Source organism: Dromaius novaehollandiae, chromosome 2 (assembly GCF_036370855.1).
Source record: "Dromaius novaehollandiae isolate bDroNov1 chromosome 2, bDroNov1.hap1, whole genome shotgun sequence".
Classification (NCBI taxonomy): Eukaryota; Metazoa; Chordata; class Aves; order Casuariiformes; family Dromaiidae; genus Dromaius; species Dromaius novaehollandiae.
The window spans coordinates 1,720,239-1,740,890 of record NC_088099.1 but is presented as its reverse complement, the minus strand read 5'-3'; the positions used below and the strand labels follow the sequence as shown (position 1 = coordinate 1,740,890).

At 56.0% G+C, this 20,652-nt stretch overlaps 2 protein-coding genes across 2 annotated transcripts in view; one reads left to right on the top strand and one right to left on the bottom strand.

The window, feature by feature from the left end:
* The first annotated feature begins 467 nt into the window (after positions 1-467).
* LOC135327663 (tumor necrosis factor receptor superfamily member 16-like) lies at positions 468-5,666 on the top strand. The gene is made up of 6 exons (XM_064508058.1): positions 468-527; positions 1,722-1,857; positions 2,806-3,162; positions 3,240-3,447; positions 3,521-3,666; positions 5,273-5,666. Exons 1-6 carry the CDS (start codon positions 468-470, stop codon positions 5,575-5,577), a joined length of 1,212 nt encoding a protein of 403 aa, XP_064364128.1. The 3' UTR covers positions 5,578-5,666.
* Positions 5,667-6,378: 712 nt separating this feature from the next.
* Positions 6,379-20,652, bottom strand: part of SETD2 (SET domain containing 2, histone lysine methyltransferase) — a 66,076-nt gene continuing 51,802 nt past the window's right edge. Inside the window, exons 15-21 of the mRNA XM_064505629.1 lie at positions 16,867-17,542; positions 13,459-13,593; positions 12,621-12,760; positions 9,783-9,894; positions 8,314-8,394; positions 8,036-8,137; positions 6,379-7,133 (exon numbers count right to left, since the gene is read on the bottom strand). Of these exons, the coding sequence (XP_064361699.1) occupies positions 6,972-7,133; positions 8,036-8,137; positions 8,314-8,394; positions 9,783-9,894; positions 12,621-12,760; positions 13,459-13,593; positions 16,867-17,542 (1,408 nt within the window). The 3' untranslated portion in view covers positions 6,379-6,971. The remainder of the gene's footprint in view (positions 7,134-8,035; positions 8,138-8,313; positions 8,395-9,782; positions 9,895-12,620; positions 12,761-13,458; positions 13,594-16,866; positions 17,543-20,652) is intronic.

The window sequence follows — 20,652 nt, the reverse complement described above, 5'->3', positions numbered from 1 at the left end:
CCGAACCGAACCGACCCAACCCGAACCGAACCGAGGCCGGGGGGGGGGAGGGGGCGTGGCTTCGCGGGGCCCCGCCCCCTCCCTGCCGCCCGCAGCCAATGGCGGCGGCGCCCCGCCCCTGCCGGGCCGGAGCGAGCCGCGCCCGGCTGCGCTGCGGGACCGAGCGGCGCCGAGCCGAACCGAGCCCGGAGCAGCGCGGCGGAGCGGGGCCGAACCGGGCCGAAACGAGCCGAGTGGGGCCGAACCGGGCCGAGCGGAGCCGAACCGAGCCGAGCGGAGCCGAGCGGAGCCGAACCGAGCCGAGCGGAGCCGAACTGAGCCGAGCGGAGCCGAGCGGAGCCGAACTGGGCCGAGAGGAGCCGAACCGAGCCGAGAGGGGCCGAGCGGAGCCGAGCCGCTCCGCGCCGCCGGGCGCCCCCCGCGCGGACGGCAGGGCCGCGGGTTCGCGTCCCGCCGCCGGCTCCGACATGCGGCGGGGCCGCGCCGCGCTCTGCCTCCTCGTCGTGCTGCAGCTCTGCCCCGCGCAGGTCAGTGCGGGCCGGGGGGGGGGGAACCAGCCCCCTTCCCCCCCCCACCACCCCAGGGTGCTGTTTGGGGGCGCCCCGCTGCCGCCGCCCGCCCCCCCCCCCACCACCACCCTCGGGGGGCGACCGGAGCGCCCCGCTGCTGCTTCCCAGCGGCTTTCCCGTCGGGATTAATGCGGAACACATTTTTCCCGGGCTGGAATTAACATTTTTTATGCAGCCGGGCTCTGTAATTATGCGGTCAGACCGTATAAAAGCTGCATTTATCCCCCCGTTTCCCGGGGAGGTAATTAGCGTGGCATGCCTGCTTTTTTTATTATTATTATTATTATTTTTTGCATTCCTATTAGTCGGGATTTCAGGGGCATTTTCCCTGCGGAAGAAGGGGGCGAGGGGCGGGGGGGCCCCCCCGGGATGCTGCTCCGCGGCCCGGGCTCGTCCGCAGGCCCGGCCGCCCTCGCCGCTCCCTTTTTGCCCCTTTTATCTATTTTTTCCCCCATTCCCGGCGTTTTGGAGCGTGAGGGCGACCCTGCCTCAGTTTCCCCGGTGCTCGGCGGGGGATGCACCGTGCCTCAGTTTCCCCAGTGCTTGGGGGGGGGGGGGGCCGCACTTTTGGGGGGGGGGGGGTTGCCCGGCCGCTGGGGCAGAGCCGTCGCCTGCTGCTCATTAAGCGCCTCCAGCTGCCTGGTGCCAATTAATGCTTTTGTTCGGGGCCGGGGGGGGGGGGGGAATTTGGGGGGGGGGGGGGTTAAAGGCTGCGGCCAGCTGAGCCGCCCCGGGATGAAGTCACTGAAACCCGATCGGCCGCCGAGGGCCGGGCACGGCCGGGGGGGCGGGTTGCAAAGGCCTCCCTGGGTGGGGGGGGCTTTTGGGGGGAGAAGGGGGCTTTTTTGCACTTTGGGGGTGCATGGCCGTACGCCGCATCCCATGCTGTGGTCCCGTCCCCCCCCCCGCTCAGCTGCCCCGTGCCTCAGTTTCCCCATCTCTGCAGCTGGAGGCCCGTCCAGCTGTTGGGCAGATGTTCGCCGGCGCCAGCGGGGCTCGGGGGGGGGGGGGGGGGCGGGGAGCTTTCCGAGACGCCTCAGCGACGGCGGCGGGGGGGGGAAACTGAGGCAGGGAGCCCCGCTGGGGGAAAGGGGGGGGTCAGAGCATCCCCCCCCCCCCAAGCCCCCCGCCGACGCCCGTCTCGTCCCGCAGGTGCCGGCGCGGAGCCCCGCGTGCCCCAGCGGCACCTACACGGCGGCCGGCGACTGCTGCGCGCCCTGTCCGCCCGGCTTCGGCGTCGCCGTGCCCTGCGGCCCCGGGGACACCCAGTGCGAGCCCTGCCGCGACAGTGAGTGCGAAACAGCCCCCCCCCCCCAAAAAAAAAAAAAAATATATATATATATAAAATATATATATATATAATGTGTATATATATAAATATATATATATATAGAAAATATATATATAAATATATATATATAGAAAATATATATATATTAAAAATGTGTGTATATATATATAAAATATATATATAGAGAGAGAAAATATATATATATATTAAAAATGTGTGTATATATATATAAAATATATATAGAGAGAGAGAAAATATATATATATATTAAAAATGTGTGTATATATATATAAAATATATATATATAGAGAAAAAATATATATATATATTAAAAATGTGTGTATATATACATAAATATATATATAGAGAGAGAAAATATATATATATATAAAATGTGTGTATATATACATATATATATAGAGAGAAAATATATATATATATAAAATGTGTGTATATATACATATATATATAGAGAGAGAAAAAAATATATATATATTAAAAATGTGTGTATATATACATAAATATATATATAGAGAGAAAATATATATTTTTTAAAAATGTGTGTATATATACATAAAAAATATATAGAAAAAATATATATTAAAAATGTGTGTATATATACATAAAAACATATATATATATAGAAAATATATATATATAGAAAATGTGTGTATATATACATAAATATATATATATATGGAAAAATGTGTGTATATATACGTAAAAATATATAGAGAGAGAAAAAATGTGTGTATATATAGAGAAAAACATATATAGAGAAAAAATATATATATAAGAAATGTGTTTATCTATATATAGAAAAAAATATATACATTAAAAATGTGTGCATAGATATATAGAAAAAATACAGAGAGAGAGGAAAAAAATGTATGTATATATGAGGAAGTGCCTCGCTCAGGCTGTGTTTCGCCCCCCGCGCGGCAGACGAGACCTTCTCGGCGGTGAGCAGCGCGGCGGAGCGCTGCCGGCCCTGCACGGCGTGCGCGGCGGTGGCCCGGGCCTGCACGGCCCGCGGGGACGCGGTGTGCGCCGGGCGCTGCGCCCCGGGCCACTACGCGCTGCCGGGAGCCCCCTGCGCCCCGTGCAGCCCCTGCGGCCCCGGGCAGGGAGCGGCGCGGCCCTGCGGCCCGGCGGGCGACGCCGAGTGCCGGCCGTGCCCGGCGGGTTTCTTCTCGGAGGAGCGGAGCGCCGAGGCGCCGTGCCGGCCCTGCCGGCCGGGCTGCGGCCCCGGCGAGGTGACGCTGCGGCCCTGCGGCCCCCGCTCCGACACCCTCTGCATGGGTAAGCGGCGGCGGGCGGGGAAGCCGAGGCCCCGGCGACCGTGGCCCGCCCTCACGCCGCCGGGCGCCTCCTCGCAGATAAGGAGCTGCAGATCCTCAAGCGCGCCCAGGGCCACCCGCGCAAGGAGGCGGCGGCGGCGCCCGACGCGGCGCCCAACGCCTCCGCCGCCGCCTCCGAGTTCGCGCCGCCGGCGCCCGAGGACGCCGGCAACAACATCATCCCCGTCTACTGCTCCATCCTGGCCGCCGTGGTGGTGGGGCTCCTGGCCTACGTGGCCTTCAAGTGGTAGGTGCGCCCCGACGGGGCTGGCGCGGGGCCCAGGCGTCCGGGCGGCGCGGTGACGGCGCTGTCCCCGCAGCTGGCACACCTGCAAGCAGAAGCAGCAGCTGGCCAAAGCGCGGGCCGGGGAGCTGGGGACGGCGCCCGAGGGCGAGAAGCTGCACAGCGACAGCGGCGTCTTCCTCGACACCCACAGCCTGCAGGAGCCCCACCAGCTCAGCAAGGGTGAGCCTGGGCTCCGGCGCCCGTTTCGGGGGGAGAGGGGGTGTCCAGACCCGGGTGGGGAGCACTCAAGTCATGGGGAGCATGGGGATGGCATTGGGGTGCACCCATGGCCCGGGGAGCATCTGGACGGGTTGAGGGGCACCCAATGCCCAGGGGACACCTATGCCTTGGGGAGCATCTGGACAGGGTTAGGGAGCACCCGTGTCCGGGGAGCATCTGTGTCTTGGGTAACACCCATGTCCTGCAGAGCACCTGGGGTCAGGGAGAACCCATGCCCTAGAAACACCCATGTCTGGGGAAGCATCTGGATGGGGTTGGGGAGCACCCATGTCCCAGGCAACACCCATGTCCCAGGGAGCACCCATGTCCTGGGGAGCATGTGGATGGGGTTGGGGAGCACCCATGTCCCTGGGGCACCTTGGGGAGCACCTGAGTCCTGGGGGCACCCATGTCCTGGGGAGCATCTGGATAGGGTGGGGGAGCACCCATCTCCTGGGGAGCGTCTGCATGGGGTTGGAGAGCACCCATGTCCCAGGGAGCACCCATGTCCTGAGGAGCACCCATGTCCCAGGGAGTATCTGCATGGGGTTCGGGATCACCCATGTCCTGGGGAGCATCTAGATGGGTTTGGGGAGCACCCATGTCCTGGGCAACACCCATATCCCGGGAGGGTATCTGGATGGGGTTAGGGAGCACCTATGTCCCAGGGAGCATCTGCATGGGGTTGGGGAGCACCCGTATCCCGGGGGCACCCATGTCCCAGGGAGCACCTGGATGGGGTTGGGGAGCACCCATGTCCCAGGGAGCACCCATGTCCTGGGGAGCATCTGGATGGGGTTGGGGAGCACCTGTGCCCAGGGAGCACCCATATCCGGGGGAGCGTCTGGATGGGGTTGGGGAACAACCGTGTCCCGGGGAGCACCCATGTCCTGTGGAGCATCTGCATGGGGTTGGGGAGCACCCGTGTCCCAGGGGCACCTTGGGGAGTACCTGAGTCCTGGGGGCACCTTAGTCCTGGGGGCACCCATGTCCTGGAGAACATCTGGTTGGGATTGGGGAGCACCCACGTCCCAGGGAGCATCCATGTCCTGAGGAGCACCCATGTCCTGGGGAGCATCTGGATGGGGTCGGGAAGCACCCATGTCCCGGGGAGCACCCATGTCCTGGGGAGTGTCTGGAAGGGGTTGGGGATCACCCATGTCCCGGGGAGCATCTGCATGGGGTTGGGGAGCACCCATGTCCTGAGGAGCACCCATGTCCTGGGGAACATCTGCATGGGGTTGGGGAGCACCAATGTCCTGAGGAGCATCTGGATGGGGTTGGAGAGCACCCATGTCCTGGGGAGCATCTACATGGGGTTGGGGAATCACCCATGTTCTGGAGAGCATCTGGTTGGGACTGGGGAGCACCCACATCCCAGGGAGCATCCATGTCCTGAGGAGCACCCGTGTCCTGGGGAGTATCTGGAAGGGGTTGGGGAGCACCCATGTCCCAGGGAGCATCTGCATGGGGTTGAGGAGCCCCGGGACGAGGCCGGGCCCCCGGGGGGCTCCCAGCGGGGCGGTCGGTGGGACCCCGTCCCACGGGCACCCCCGTGCCCCCGCAGCGCCCCGGCCCGAGGGGCAGCCCTACAGCGCGCTGGCGCCGGCGCGGCGCGAGGAGCTCGAGCGGCTGCTGGAGAGCGGCGGCCCCGGCGGCGACTGGCGCGCGCTGGCCGCCCGCCTGGGCTACGAGGCCGAGGCCGTGGGCACCTTCGCCCGGGGCCGGGCGCCCGCCCGCACCCTCCTCGCCGCCTGGGCGGCCGCCGACGGTGCCACCGTGGAGGCGCTGGGCCAGGCCCTGGCCGCCATCGGCCGCCGCGACGCCGCCGAGCGCCTGGCCGCCCCCGCCGATGCCAGCTCCCTCGTCTGAGCCCGCCGCGCCGCCCTCGCTTGTTTTTTTACGCCAATTTTGTACTTTTTTAGGGGTTTGGGGGGGGCATTAAACAGCCAGATGTGCCATGGCCTGAGTGGTTTGTCCGGGGCGCGGGGTCTCGCTCGGGTGCCCCATGTCCCCCCGGCCCCGGGTGCACCCGCAGCGCTGCAGGCACCGTCCTGCGTGCACGCACATGCCCGTACGTGTGCAGGCTGCAGCCCTCACACACACACACACACATATATATATATGCAAGCACTTATGTGTATGCACATACGTGGCATTTGTGCATGTGTGTGCACAGATTTTATTCATATATACACATCCCCTACGCAGGAACACGTATGCAGCCACGTGCTCCTACGCATGCAGGCACAGGGACACGTATGGGCACACATGGCTGTGCCACGGGCATGTGTATGTGCATATACACACACACATATACATATACATATATATATATATATATGCAAGTGCATGCATGCACCAGGCTTGCACTTATACATGCCACCATAGGCGTGCGTGTGCATACGTGTGCATGCATTGCATTTGCAAGCACATATAGGCACATTGCATGCCCCAGGCACGTGTGTGCCTGCGTGCACACATATATATGTGCCGGCACATATGCACGTGCCCATATGTGCCACATGCAGCCAGGCGCCTGTACGCACAGGCGTGGGATGGTGTGCGCACACCTCTCCTACCACCCCCTTCGCAGCCCTCGCGGTGCGGCCCGGCCCCACGCTCCCCCCCCCGCCATCCTCCGGCGCTGCCCCAAGCGCTTCCCCGGCCGGGTACGGTCTCGATTTCATTTTATTTTTTTTTTTTAATTTTTTTTACATAAAAAGTTCAGTAAAAATTGGATAAAGTAAAATGATTTAAGCAGTAAAATCAATCTTATCAACATAGCACGAGGCCTGCCGGAAATCCAGGGGCAGCCTGTTCCTGAATATTTACATGATAACAGATTAAACCTTGCAGAACGAAACAAAAAAACGGAGGGGGAAAAAAAAAAAACAGAAAACCGAAACTATCCTTACAAAGTGTTCCCGTGATATCGGCACGTGTTGGGCTAAAAGCGGGAAAAAAAAAAAAAAAACGGAACAAAAAGAAGTTATCAATATATTCACATATACGTTAAAATATAATACAGATCCGGGGGAGGCGAGGGGGGGGCGCGGGGGCGAGCGCGCCGAACAGCACCGCCGGGGCCGGGGGGGCTCCCCGCCGCCCGCCCCGCTCCTTCGGCAGCCGGCCGCGGCGCCGGAAAAATTCACAGGTTGGCGTCTACGGCGAGAGTGCCGGCGGCGGGGGCCGGGGCGCGGGGCGGGATGGGCCCCCCCGGGGCTCGGTCCTCACCCAAGCGGCGAGCGGCCGGCACGGGGGGGTCACTCCAAGTCCGTGTCCTCTTTGGGTTTGTAGATGGCCCCAAACTTCTGCATGTACTTCTTGATGTACTCCTTGGTTTTGTGCTTGACGTTCTCGTTGCACTCCAGGTCCTCGGGGTTCTTGCAGTACTTCAGCTCCTTGTTCATGACGCCGTGAGTGAGCTGCGAGGGGAGAGCGAGGTCAGGACCTGGCCTGGCCACCGAGTTGGCCACCACGGGCCGAGGTCCTGGCCACCACAGGCCGAGGTCCTGGCCACCACGCTGGCCGCTGTGGGCCAAGGTCCTGGCCACCAAGGGCCAAGGTCCTGGTCACTGCGCCACCACCATGGGCTGAGGGCCTGGCCACCGCGGGCCGAGGTCCTGGCCACCACGCCAGCCACCATGGGCTGAGGTCCTGGCCGCCACGCCAGCCACTGCAGGCCGAGGTCCTGGCCACTGCAGGCCAAGGTCCTGGCTACTGTGCCAGCCATTGCATGACAAGGTCCTGGACACCACACCAGCCACCATGGGGTGAGGTCCTAGCCACCAAGGGCCAAGGTCCTGGCCACCACACCGCCACCATGGGCTGAGGTCCTGGCCACCACGGGCTGAGGTACTGGCCACCATGGGCCGAGGTGTTGGCCACCATGGGCCGAGGTCCTCACTACCGCACTGGCCACCACAGGCCAAGGTCCTGACCACTGCACTGTCACCATGGGCCAAGATCCTCGCCACCAGGCTGGCTCGCCACATGGGCCGAGGTCCTGGCCACCACACAAGTCACCCGGGGCTGAGGTTCTGGCCATCACACTGCCACCATGGGCTGAGGTCCTGGCCACGTGCCAGCAGGGATTTCTGCCCCACGCGCGAGGTGACACTTGGCTATTGCCTCTCCCGGCACATTCATTTGAGCAGACGCTTCAGAAACACCGCTTTTTTCTCCCCCTCAGCGTCAAAGGAGACGGGAAGGACAGGGAAGGGACATCTCCGTGTCAGGGCATGGCATGACCCCACCACCAAGGCCGAGCCGGCCCCGGAGGACGCGAGCGGGAGGGGAGGCGAGGCGCTGCGCCGGGGCGTCCTACCTTGCGCGCCAAGTGTTTGAAGTCCTCGGTGGTGGTGATCCTCCCCACCTTGCAGTCGGGCTTGCGGTAGGGGTTCAGGCACTGCACGATGAACTGCGACATCTGCGGAGGAGGCGAGACATGTCGGCGTGGGCTGCACCGGTGGCCCGAGCCCACCGGGCGCCCCGGCGGAGCCCCGAAAGCTCGGTGGCTTTGAGGGGGCCGCCACCAAGGCGAGCCCCACGGCAGCGCTGAGCCCCACCACTCGGCCACCCCCATCCAGCCCCGGGGACACTCACTTCTTTCCTGAACACCTCTTTGCTTTTCTTCGCTAGCTCGCTCGACGTGTCTGCTTCCGCCGTTTTGGGCTTTTTGGAAGACTGGAGGGGAGGAGGGAAGGGGGGAAAGAAAAAAACGACATTAGAAAATTTGTCTGATTTACCAAGCGCCGCTTTTCAGGTCCCTCTCTGCCCGCCGTGGGGGCACACGAGGCCACGGAGAAGGCGGTCGCTGGAAGAGCGAGGCGTCGGGCCCCGCGGTTCCCAGCCGTCTCCTCCCGCTCCAGCCCTCGAGCAACGCCGGGCGCCAGCAACACGTCCGCGCCGCGGTTTTATTGTCGCGAGCTCTGCCGGGCGCGGGGAATTAGCACTCACGCTCGTCTCCGCTGGCCGCACATCAAAGCCGCCCGTCCCGGGTACCTACATCAAACAGCTGCTAATGGGGAGCAGCTGAGCTCCCCGCGCAGCGCCGGCACGCGAGCAGGGCTGTTTCGAGGAGCAGAGCTAGACATTGCTCCCGCAAGGAAAGATCGCAACGGGGATGGCTGCAAAAAGGAAAGTGCCTCGCAGCTACCGAGGGGCTACGAATTGGCCCCCCCAGGGCTGAAGCCGAGCGAGCGCCTTGCCTGCCGCGGCTCGGCAGCCCGCACGAGCCCGGAGCTGCCCCAGCCGTCATCTATCACGGCGAGACGCCTGACGCCGTCGCGTTAGACCCTCATTTCTCTCGGAAAAGGTGCAGAATGGGGGGGGGAAAAAATGAAAATCTGAGGAATGAGATTGCAACTTCAGCAATCCTTGTTCTTATCCTTATTCCCAGCCCAACAGCCTCTTCCGAGGGCTCCTCCGAAGTATCTCTAGGCTTTGGGCCTAATTAGTATCTTTGGGCTGGAAACTGCCTGCGTGCGACCGAAAGCATCCCCAAAGGCCACTCAAAAAAAGTGCAACGAGCCGCAGAAATCCCCAGATGCAGGTGTGCTCAGGAGCATCCGCAGCGACGGGGTTTTCAGCTCCCTTTCGTGCTGGCGGCTTCCCGAGGGCCCGCGAACCGAAGGGGGACGCAGGCAGGGCACGCGTGGGACATCCAGAGTACCCAAGGGGTGCGAGGGTCTTTCCCAACCCGGCGCGGGTCACCGCGTCCCGCAAGGCCGAGGAGGCGGAGGTGGCACGGAGGGCTCTGCCCAGCTCTTTCCGCCAGCGGAGCTACGCTGGGGAAACGCGGGCAGCGACGAGGAGCAGCTCCTCCAAAGCGGCTGCCAGGCAGAGTGGGGAGTACAGACCTCCGGGGAACCCTCGCACGCCGCAGAAAGCATCGGATACTTCTCTGTGCCAAGAGAACAACTCCATTAATCCTTTACCACCCCTGAGGCACAAAAAGCCAATGGCCGAATGGTCGATCCAGCCTTTAGGGCTTATTTCAGATCATGGCCGTCCCTCTATCACCCCCTCCATCCGGCTGGCCAGAAGGACGCGCGCGGTGACGCCGGGCTCACCTTCATCGGGTTCTCATCGTACGTCGGGGTCCCCAGGTCCATCTCCGCTTCGTGCTCAAGGCTGGCATCGTCCCCGGGACTGTCCCAAGTCGGAGGATCCCACTGGGTTTGCCTGCAGAAAGACGCGCCGCTGTCACCCATTTCAAAGCAACCACCCAATAAGCACCTGCTCATCTGCTAGCTGGATCGGCACCGGGTCACTTAACCTCTTAACGCAGGTGTAGCCAACAGCCCTCTCTCTCCAGCATGTTTTTGATGTGGGAAGATGGGAGACCACCTCAGAGACCTTGGGGCAAGTACTCCCGTCCCTACAGAAGTGAGGCCAGGCGCACCTCGAACCACCCGGCAGCTCACCACTGAAAGGGGCCGGCCAAAGATTTTGAGAAAAGCAACAAGAATGAGCAACCACGTGAAACGATCAACGGACTGACGACGTGAAGCTCACCCGTACCGTAAACGAGACAAGCTAAGAGCCTGTGGAGCTCTCCCCAGCAAAGCGCCCGGCACGAGGGAGGCGCCAGGTCAGCGAAGCATCTCGGATGAGATGGAAGAAGCCAACGTGGCTTGCTTAGACCCGTAGGTCAACGAGTGAGGAAGAGGCACACTGCACTCAAACAGGGAAAGGATGGAGAGATTTGGTCTAAATTCTCTCAGGGTGGAAAAGAAAAGCCAGAAAAGGTGTTTGTGCTACTAACCCTGGAGGTGAGGACGGCTGCGAAAGGAGGAGAGCGGGCAGCCATCAGCACAGAGAGCAAAGACGGGCTGGTGCCGGGGAGCGTGACCGCACGTCGGGGAGGAACACAAGCCAGGGGAAATTAGGAACAGCAGGACAGATCGCTGTCTTTGCGCGACCTCGGTGTGGTCCTGCAGGGCAGTACAGGACTCCCCAGGAGACAGCGGGAACCGCCGAGAAGCAGACTAAACAAGAGGGATGCGAAGAGCTGATCCTCACCAGCCCCCATCGGGTGCGGAGGTGACCTAACGCAGCAACTATTTTCCACCTCCGACTCGGTGGCTGCGCGGAGCCAGGGCTTTCCCGACAAGACAAAGAAAACCCGAAAGCCTGCATCGGAAGGAGTCGCTTCTTTGAGTTTCTCGGGTTTTTTGACCCATAGTCAGAAAGCTCATCGCACTCCAAGTCTTTTTATTTGTCAAGAAATACTGCGGGGAAAACCGAAAGCCGGCTTGTTTCAGCAAGCCCGTTGTGTTTTCAGCATACTGCTGAATACTCTAGATACTACTGAATACTCCTGAGGGCACACAACCGGATTTTATTTGATTGGAAAGTACTTGAGATATTAAAATAAGAAAAGCGTATTGACAAGTAAGATTTCTTTTCCTCTGCTGTACTGTCCTGTCTTAAGACATGCAATGAGAAGAAGCATTTACCAAGATCTTCCAGCAGACGCCTCTAAAAACTTCAAGATTAACTGTGTTCAGCTAATGGCTTCTGGTGTAACGGAGGAGGACTCACGGAGGAGGTGTTCCTCGGCAGCAGGTAAGGCTCGGTCGCGTCTCCTCATTTTACAGGGAGACTGCCAAACCACAGCACAAATCCCCGCTCCGTGTACGTGTTTTCTTCCTTTCCCGGGGCTTGGAAAGCCTCCTGTTTTGCTGTTGGTGCAGCTCTGACTTTTAAGGTAGCAGGAAAAAGTATTAACTAACAGGAAATGGAAAAGGTCAATGGATGCAGAAAAAACGAATACGAGCAACAATACTTTTTAAGCCACACCAAGACACTGTCAGAATTCGTATGGAAAAATGCAGGCTTAACCCTTAAAGCAGGTGAGTTCCCACACAGATCTCTCTTGAAGTTTGAAATTTAAAAAAAAACCCTTTTAAACGGTGTAAAATTCACGCTATTCCTTTTAGATACGTTCACAGGCACTGATCCAAAACCGGCATACCTTAAAGAACAGATCACAAAAGTATGGGTAAAGCACTTAGCACCCCGCTAGGAAAATGAACTTCTTCTCCTTTCTTGCTCAAGAATAAACCAGAGGCTTAAAGATGGAAAAAGTGAGGGTGCGGGGAAAAAAAACCTTTGATGCTGCACACCACTAATCACGGCAAGCCTAAGCTGCCAAAGACCTTGCCTTCACGCGCCGTTCCATCCACAAAGCTCTCAAGTGCTGTAAAAGACTCCTTAGACCGGGCTTATTTGTCCGGCGCTATTGCCAAAGCCACAAAGGTATTTTACAGAGCAAGGGACGTACAAGGCCTCTATCTGTGGGCGCTCGGTGTGCATTCAGGGCTGGGGACAGCAGTGCCGTTCTGGCAGTGCACACGGCATGGAGGATTGTGGGACAGGTAAGAAAAGGGAACAAGGTTTAGAAGCCAAAAGAGCAATGAGAACAGCAGAAGATCTGAAAATAAATAAACGGAGCTTGACCAAGATGCTGGGCAGAAAGATGCTGCTTGCAGGGATGCTCTGATGGGTTTTCACAGCCAGACGTGCAGAAGACAACTCAGGGCCGACAGCGTCGCACTGTCTAGAAATCTTCAGTGCGTTTCACTGTTTCAGAAACGCGGGAGGCTGAAGTCACCGTTCGCACGGAAGTCGCTTGCGACACATCAGTGCAACACGTTGTACTTCTGCTCCCGCAGAACGGAGCTCTGTGCCCGGGGCAGATTTATGGGGGTGAGGGACAAGCTTTGAGCAACTGCAGCCTCCCACCGCCGTGCTGATCAGCACCACCCTGTCTGCTACGTGTTTTGGGGCGAGATGCTGAGGGATGAGCACCCAGCAGCTCCCGCTGCAGCTACATCCACTTCTCTCCTCCGCGCTGCCGCGCTTGAGCAACCCAGCTCCCGGCCCGAGCCAGCCGCGACGCTTACCTTGTTATCACGTGGTAGTAGTAGATCTTTCCCTCTGGATCTCGGGCCGTCTTCCAATTGGGTGGGAGGACGATCGTTTTGGGCTTTGGAGGGGACGGTGGCGGCAAGTCCAGGAGGTTATTGGTCACCACAAGCTCTGGCTAAAAATACCATAAAAGGAGTGAACGAAAAAAGGGGTACTGGAGAGAGCCCCATTACGGGGGTGACGGTGTGCACGCGTAAACCAGCACCCGGCCGGCCTCTCCTTCCCTGGCCTCTGCTCAACCAGCGTCCAAGGGAGCCCATAAGCAGACGGCTGAGCGCTGACCACTTTCCCTTTAAGGTAAAACTTAAAAATGACATCAGAGTTGTCCAAGGAAGTGGACATGACAAGCGTCATGTTTCTCACTTGCTCCTCATCACTTGTTCACACCCTGAACGTAGCAATACAGCTGCTTTGGCACCACTGCTCTTAAACCATCCATAGTGGCCCAGCACAAACACCAAAGAGGCCACTGCCTACGACAGAGGGGCTTCAGCGGCAAAACCAGCTCAGACTGTTCCCATATATCACTGCGCTCACCCACGTATGGCCCTCTTGGATGTGCTGGAGGAAGTGCTGGTGGATAGAGACCTGCACATGGGCTCAGAACCTCCAAAATTTGTCATCCAGGACGTGACGCCCCCAACCAGTCCAGAGATCGAACGGTACCAGCACGCCGCAGCATGGGAACTCCTTTGGCTGGTATTGCCAACGCTTTGGGTCATCCAGGAGTCACCATCACCTCCTCGCGTCACCAGGAATCAAGCAAAGCAACAGCAAACCAACATCCCACCCCGCCTGCGCGCTGAGCTTTACCTGCTGGATGGGCTGCGGCTGCCCGGCTGCTACAATAGTCGTCACGGCTGTCGGTGGCTGCACTATTACTCCCTGCGGATGAGCTGTGTAGATCTGCTGGCCCTGGATGTACTGGAGACCTGGCTGTGCGTAACTCTGAAACGGAGCACGAGAAATAAATCAGTTCAGCTTTAAACTCCTTTGAACTGGAAAGGCTTTACTTAGCTGGTCTGCATTTCTTCCCGAAGGACAAAGATCTAAGACTTTCAAGTATGTAAAATATTGAAACTCCTGGTTCAGGCCAGTTATTCCCTCATTACTCAAAAAAAAAAGTGCAACAGTGAGCAAAACAACCTATTTCTTGTCCCCAGCATGTTTATCATGAATAAAACTTCCAATAGATTAAATAACAGCAGGTATTTCAGAGCCTGCGCAGCAAAAGGGCATCAGCGTTTCTCGTACTGACACACTTGCACAGCCGACACCTTATCACTCAAGACATCTTCAAAGCTGTCTCCCATGTCCAACACAAAATCTAGGGAAACAGCAGTTCTTCAGGGGAACGCAGATCTATCAAGGAATAACGCCCTGCTCCTCTGTTGAATTTGAAGCTTTTAATCTCTCAGTCTTTTCACTGGGACAATTAAATGCCTATAAACTAGTCTATACTTGCAGACCGAGAAGACCATACACAATGACAAAGTATTAGTAAAAAGACTTTCTGGCACCAAAGAAAGATCAGGCACAAAACTGTCTTGCTGACACACAGAAAAGGGTATTTGGTGAAGTCCTACATCATCCTTTGGGTAAATACCATCCTTTACTGCTCCGGATCAAATCCACCCTTACTTACTTCAAATAAGCAATGAATTCCAGAAGAAAAAGCAAAGCAATTCTGAACAAAATAAGGAATCCAGCAAGACTGACCCAGTCATCAGATGTGCAAGGAGAGCAAGAGAAACTAGACCTCGAAGGGTTTTACGGCTCCACTTAGCCTCACTGCAACGCACCTTGGTCTACTCTCAGTTGTCCAAAGAAAACACAAAGACTGGAGAAGGTTTAAGGAAGAACCGAAAAGTGCTTAAACACCTAGAAAATTTCCCTTCCAGACATTACGTTCCAGAAGGTTAAGAGGTTTTTTCCCATGATCTCTGTAACTGTTTCCTATACAGGAGAGAGAAGGAAACAGAAGCTTGGTAACAGACATCTTCAACTCTCAAAGCCACAAGCCAGGAAAAATTCAGAAACACAAGAAATCAAACAGTCTGTTGACGTTTGTCACTGGAAAAGAAGTCACCAAGACCTTCAATCAATACATTATCACTGGAAATTCTGCAATCAAAATCAGAGAAGCCAAGAGCTCTCCCCATGTCACTAAAAAGGCCAGAGTTGCTCAGACGGAGCTAAGCCCCTCATCCATGTGTAACTACACTGTTTGATGACTTTGGAAAGCACCGTGGGTAACTTCGAAGTGACCTGCTCAAGCACTGCCTCAAAAGGTCACACCGGGCAGCTGAGAAGGACTGAAAGATAGCTGTACTAAAAATTCATCAGCTCTATTAGTTATAACTTACAGTGGAAAATATATTTTTTTTTTCTTCCTGTGATTTCTCCCTTAAACTGCTAGTCCCAAGGAAGCACAGGGGTCTTCTCTCCTTCCCCGTGTGCACACGACGTTAGGAGACATGCTGCAACACGTACGGGAGATACTGTCTGCATCTTGCACTCTTGGAGAACTCTCATTTTTAGTGCAAGAGAAACATTTGCCTCTCTTTTTAAAACATTTCAAGAGAGACGAGAGCTCATCTCTCAACGCTGAAAGCGATGGGAACTCTGGTGAGAACAGCAGCACTGATGAGCACACTTCCGCGCAGCTCGGACCAGCAGAGACCAGCTCGCGCTGCTGAGCCCTGACCTGATGGGACCTCCCCAAAGTCAAGGGCAGAGCTCAGTCTCCATGTCCCACACAGGCCCAGCTGATCAGGCAGGGACCAACAGGGCTGCAAGCAGACTGGTGCCACAAGGACCGTTCCATGAGGTCTTGAAGGCAAGAAGATGAGGAGCCACCAAACCACCCAGCTATAGCAAGTTCTACCCAGACACCCTACATCAAACACAAACACCGACAAGACAATGTTTCGGTCCTCAGAAGATCTGTGTGCCACAGAAGAGACCAAGGGGCCACCACTCCACCAAATTGACTGGGGGAAATGGCCGGACGGTCCTAGCAGAGGTACGCTCGAGGAGTCTCTGCCAGGTTGGCTCTACGTCTGGCAAGCAGTCTGACCCTGAAGCAAGGCATGACAGCCAGGCATTTAAAAAAGAGGACTGGATCATCTCTGCACCACCCGAGAGCACCAGCCCTGATGCCAAGAGCCTGTGTCCACCTGGGTGTATTTTATGGAAAGTAAGGGAAACAAATTTGACTGCTACATTAAGGGGAAAAAACCTTCATGTCTTTGAGAACTAAAGGAAGGTAACATCAAAACCAGACAGTACTAACCGTTGACACATGCTGGACTCTGGCATGTGATCTTCACATACGATTGGCCTATTTGCTAGCCCAAGAGCCATAAATTGCCTACATCTCACTTTCAGGAAGGGCTAAGCATCAGCAAGATAGCGTCCAGCTAAATGCTTACACCCTTGTTAATGAAGATGAATTCAAGCGTGACTTCTCAGAGCTCCAGGCTGCGCCTGGCCAAAGGAGATGTGTAATTGGAAGGGAACTGACACAGAAGATTTGTTTGGTTTTTCAAGTCATCTCAAGATAACAGGTAGGAAAACTGAGACCACTCAGCTGTAACAAATGGCATGAACCCATATCCTGTGCCTCTGCTGTTACCCCCCACTCTCGCTCTGCCATCAATTTGGGGCAGCAGATCCCCTAAAGAGGCTCATTTTCCTGCAGACCTCTCCCAGCACAGATTTTCATTCCACAACTGAGGAATCAATCTGCGTTTACAAGAACTGAGAGCTCCAGCTCCTGTTTCTAAAAGTCTGCTGACAACTAGCACCTTCACGTTTTACTGTATTCTGTGAGGGCAGAAGCTCCTACCCAGAAATATCTGTTCATTGGAATCAACATTCAAAAAATAACCTGTGTTGAACAGGTTAAAAATAATCTCCGCCCAGCTGTTACCTCCTGCTCGGTCCCACTGACTGAGAACCGCAGTTTGTGCACAGCAAACAACCTCATAAATGTGCTTTTCTCAGCATCTTGGATGGAAAATGATCTAAGTAGCGCTAGTGCAGCTTAATAACGGTGTAAAACAGGATGGTTCCAGGCAGCCTCATCCACCAGGACGGACCCCAGTGACGGGCACAAGCAGCAGCTTTCCAGGTTGCAAGCTGCCACCCTTTGCTTTGCGGAGGGTTTGCGACATGCTGCGTTCGAGATGTCGCGGCGCGTTTTCTCCTGGGAATTACCTGCACGATCGGTGGGGTCGTCTGCGAATAAGGGGACGTCACACCGTAAACAGTCTGACAGGTCTGTCCCTGGTAATATATGGCTGGCTGGGACTGGGCTGGCGAGTACTGCTGTTGCACAGCGACAGTCTGCTGGCTGGAGTCCCAGACCCCGTAGCTCTGGCCCTGCACCGGCCCCGGGGCAGGCATGGACAAGACGGCCACGTTCGGTTCCTGATGGACCACGGCGTCGCTTTGTGCTACATACTGCGGAGTTGTAACCTCCATCGTCGTTGCTACATGTTGGACTACTGGTACCGGCTGCGGCGTCGTTAAGGTCGGCTCCACCGCGTGCCCAACCAAAGTCTGCGGGTGCTCGTAGGCCGCCGGCGAGCACATCGAATCCATGCTCGGCGTGGGCAGCAGCACCTTGCCGGCGTTGGGGTTGCTGGGGTCCACGTAGGCCTGCATGGGGTAGCCGGGCGGGTAGCCGATGAAGCTGTGGTGGGACGTGCCGTAGCCCATGGAGTCGTACGGAAGGGGGGACGCCATGCCCAGGTTCTGCAGCTGCTGCTGCTGCTTCTGAGCCTCCCGCTGGGCCACCTCCTGCTCGAACAGCTTCCGCCGCTCCTCGGTCGACAGCTTGTTGCGATCCTTAAGCCGGACTTTCTTCTTCGAAGAAGCTGGTGTGTCATACCTGGAACGGAAGGAGAAGAAAAGGCTTTGTGAGACGTGCCTGGAAACACGCAGGTTTGGGGCACCGAGACGTCCTCCAGCAGCAAGGTGGCATTCGGAGCCACAGCGGCACAAGTGCAAGAGCAGGACGAACTGCTAAAACTATTCATTTGCTTTGAGCTTCTGACCAAGCTTGGCCACTCACAGAGAGGAGGAACATCTTCTGGCCCAGCTCCTGACCAAGCTTGGCCACTCACAGAGAGGAGGAACATCCTCTGGTCCAGCTCGCTCATGAGCGAGAAGCCCATGGCACCAGCTGAGCACGTGGTCAGGGCCAACAAGTTCTGCTGGACTTACTGACTCGGGTTCGGTGCTGGCACCGCGGGAGCTAACGGCGATCCAGACTGCAGAGTCTGGAAGACCGTTGGGCAGCGGCGAGCGATACCCAGGAGATGGAGGCAACAAGGGCTACGCCAAGGCCAACGGGAACCCAAAGGGAGAGGGCAGAATGAGGGAGGTTCACTCCGCGCTGGCTGTGTAACTCGTCCAGCCCGCGTTGGAGTGACACGAAGGAAACCCAAGCCGGGTAAGCTAAATGGAAACTATGCTGCATTCAGCTGCCCGGGCAGGAACACCTCAGTCAACACTACGGCGAGATTGCAGCAAATTGCCCACCAACGTTATCTCTCTTGGCTGGCATTTCTGGGCTTGGTGGCCCGCAGGGGTTTGGGTTTGTTTTGCTTGGCTTTCAGCGAGCGAAAACCATTCGCTGAATGCCGAGCCGCGCCAGGCGAAAACACCCCATCTTCCTCGCTCCAAGAAAACGCGCGGCGCAGGCAGAGCTTCGGAGCAGCCCCGTGCGCCGAAGCCTGCGGACGGCTCGTCCCCAGCGCCGCGCTCCAGACCCGCTCGCAGACGTTACTAAGAACAATGGAATTACAAACAACAGATTTCTGCTTAGAGTTACGCTATTTACTAGACCACAGCTCTAGCTTAAAAAATAATGAAGTGCGGACGGATCCTTTTTAAGAGTTAAGAATTTTCACCCGGAGATGCAGAGCAGCTGGAGCGACTTTTCCAAGGAGCTAAAAAAAAAAAAAAAAAAAAAAGCCGAAGAACTTTGATCAGACCTCCTCAAACATGGAAAGTTTCAGATGAAAGGTGGATATTTTGAGAAGTTATGAGTGTGGTAAAACAGGGATTACAAGCAAAAATGCTTTGCAGCCATAAGTACAACGGCTTCTACAAAGCATCCAGTATATACTTAATAGACTAACTTCATATTCATGTGTTCGATTTACATATCAAAAGCACATTGCTACCAATACATACACTTAAGATGTTCCTTCGGTTCCTCGGTCGCATTCCCAGAGTAGCTGCAAGGATCTGTTAATACGAACCTTACTGACACAAAGAGTTCAATTTAAATAATTAAAGTCCTTGCTGGCGCTGGCCTAGGGAGCTGACGTGAGGGGCTGCTTGGGCGAAGGAACGGGCAGGAAAATCGAGGCACGGCAGGCTGCAGCCCACCAAAGCTTGCATCTCCGCTAAGAAAGTCCCCGCTGAAAGGCAAGCGGTGGCAAGACGGGAAAGAAAGGCAAGAGGACAGGACTGCACGCAAAGCCTCCCCTCCTCGGAGAAAATCGCCAGCCAGCTTTGCCCCTTCGGTCCCCACCTCTGCCCCGAGGACGGTGGCGACTGCGACTCTGCGAATTTGTTCAGTGTCACCGTCAAATTTGCTTTTTCTTGCTCTCCTGCCACTTATGCTGTCTGAAATCCACCTACGCGCTCACCCCGCTTGCACCCTGCCCTCGGGCCGAGCCGGCGATGCTTTCGCGTCTGCTCTGCTCCTCTCTCCACCCTTATTTTTTGGCCTGTGCAATCTTTCTTGTTACTCTTCCACCTCTCACCCAAACTAACACCCAAGGAAACCTCACGGCGCGTGCACCTGAAGGAGAACACGGATGCTCCTCCTCGGGAAAGCTGCTCGCCTGCAGCCTGCTTTGGCCTTTCCCTTCTCCGTGCTGCTTATTGGCACGATTTAACGCACAGAGCAGCTCAGCGGGGCAGGCGGTTCCCCTCGCTTCAAACGAGGAGATGGGAAAAGCTACAAGCCCGAAGCAACCGGAAGGCAAAAAATATGTATTCTTATGAAATCCCATGGTTTCAAGTCTACCAGGAGATTTTTCAACATCTGGAAGTGGCCACGCCATCCATCACCTAGGAAAACAGTCCTGCTCAGCGTTGAGGCTGCTGGAGAACTGCTCTGGTGCAGAGCCGCTACCAAGCACAGCGCTCTGGGGACACGGTCAGCGTGGGGTCCCTGGGGTGTCCCTGGAGAGCCCTGGTGCCGTGTGACCGCTCACCCCACAGACCCTTTCTTTCCATACAGCCTATTTCACTCTATTTATTTCTTCCTCTTTCCCGTCTCTTTACGCAGTTACTCATCCCTCCCTCCTCCTGCCCCCAGTCATTCGCTATGTTTCCATCCTCCAAATGGATAATTACAGTATTAGAGATCTACGTCTTATTTTTTACGCAGACATTTCAGACTTCTCCAGCAGAGCTCACACGAGGACAGAAGTGTGCCTGGCTGGCTGACTCACCCCGATTGTGCTGCAGTTACTGAGTCGCTTTACATCCTATTTGAGAGAGACAATAGAAAACCGACTGTTTTAACCGCGACTCCTTGGTAATCCTACTGCCTTTAACACGATCTAAGGTCTCCCTGAAACAAAAGACAGTGTTTTCCTTCTCTTAATTAATAAGGAACTTTCGAGTAAGAATAACTGGCATCCTATATACGAGAGAAACAACGAAAAATAATTATAGTGGAAGTGCTGCTAGTGTGATTAAAAAGGTGGTACCCTTTTTTTAAAAAAACATAGCTGGTAGTGGAAGCACAAACAGGCAAGGAAGTTTCACAGTCACTATTTGAAATGAGCCTGTCCTAACCCTTCGAGCAGCTTAAACCCAGCAGCAAGGAGAGGCTCCTCCGATAATTAAGAGTATTTTCTCCTCCTGCATGATTCCTCAACAGGAACTGGCTGGCTTTAAGGTGAAAGATGACTTCTACATTGCAATAATTTGTCACGCGGTTCCCAGCGCTTGTAAATGCCCACTTCACCTTTG

Excerpts from the sequence above, each read along its gene's own strand:
- LOC135327663 (XM_064508058.1), top strand. The coding sequence starts at position 468 with ATGCGGCGGGGCCGCGCCGCGCTCTGCCTCCTCGTCGTGCTGCAGCTC. Across the intron at positions 3,163-3,239 it reads CTCCGACACCCTCTGCATGG|ATAAGGAGCTGCAGATCCTC; the intron begins GTAAGCGGCGGC and ends GCCTCCTCGCAG. Across the intron at positions 3,448-3,520 it reads GCCTACGTGGCCTTCAAGTG|CTGGCACACCTGCAAGCAGA; the intron begins GTAGGTGCGCCC and ends CTGTCCCCGCAG.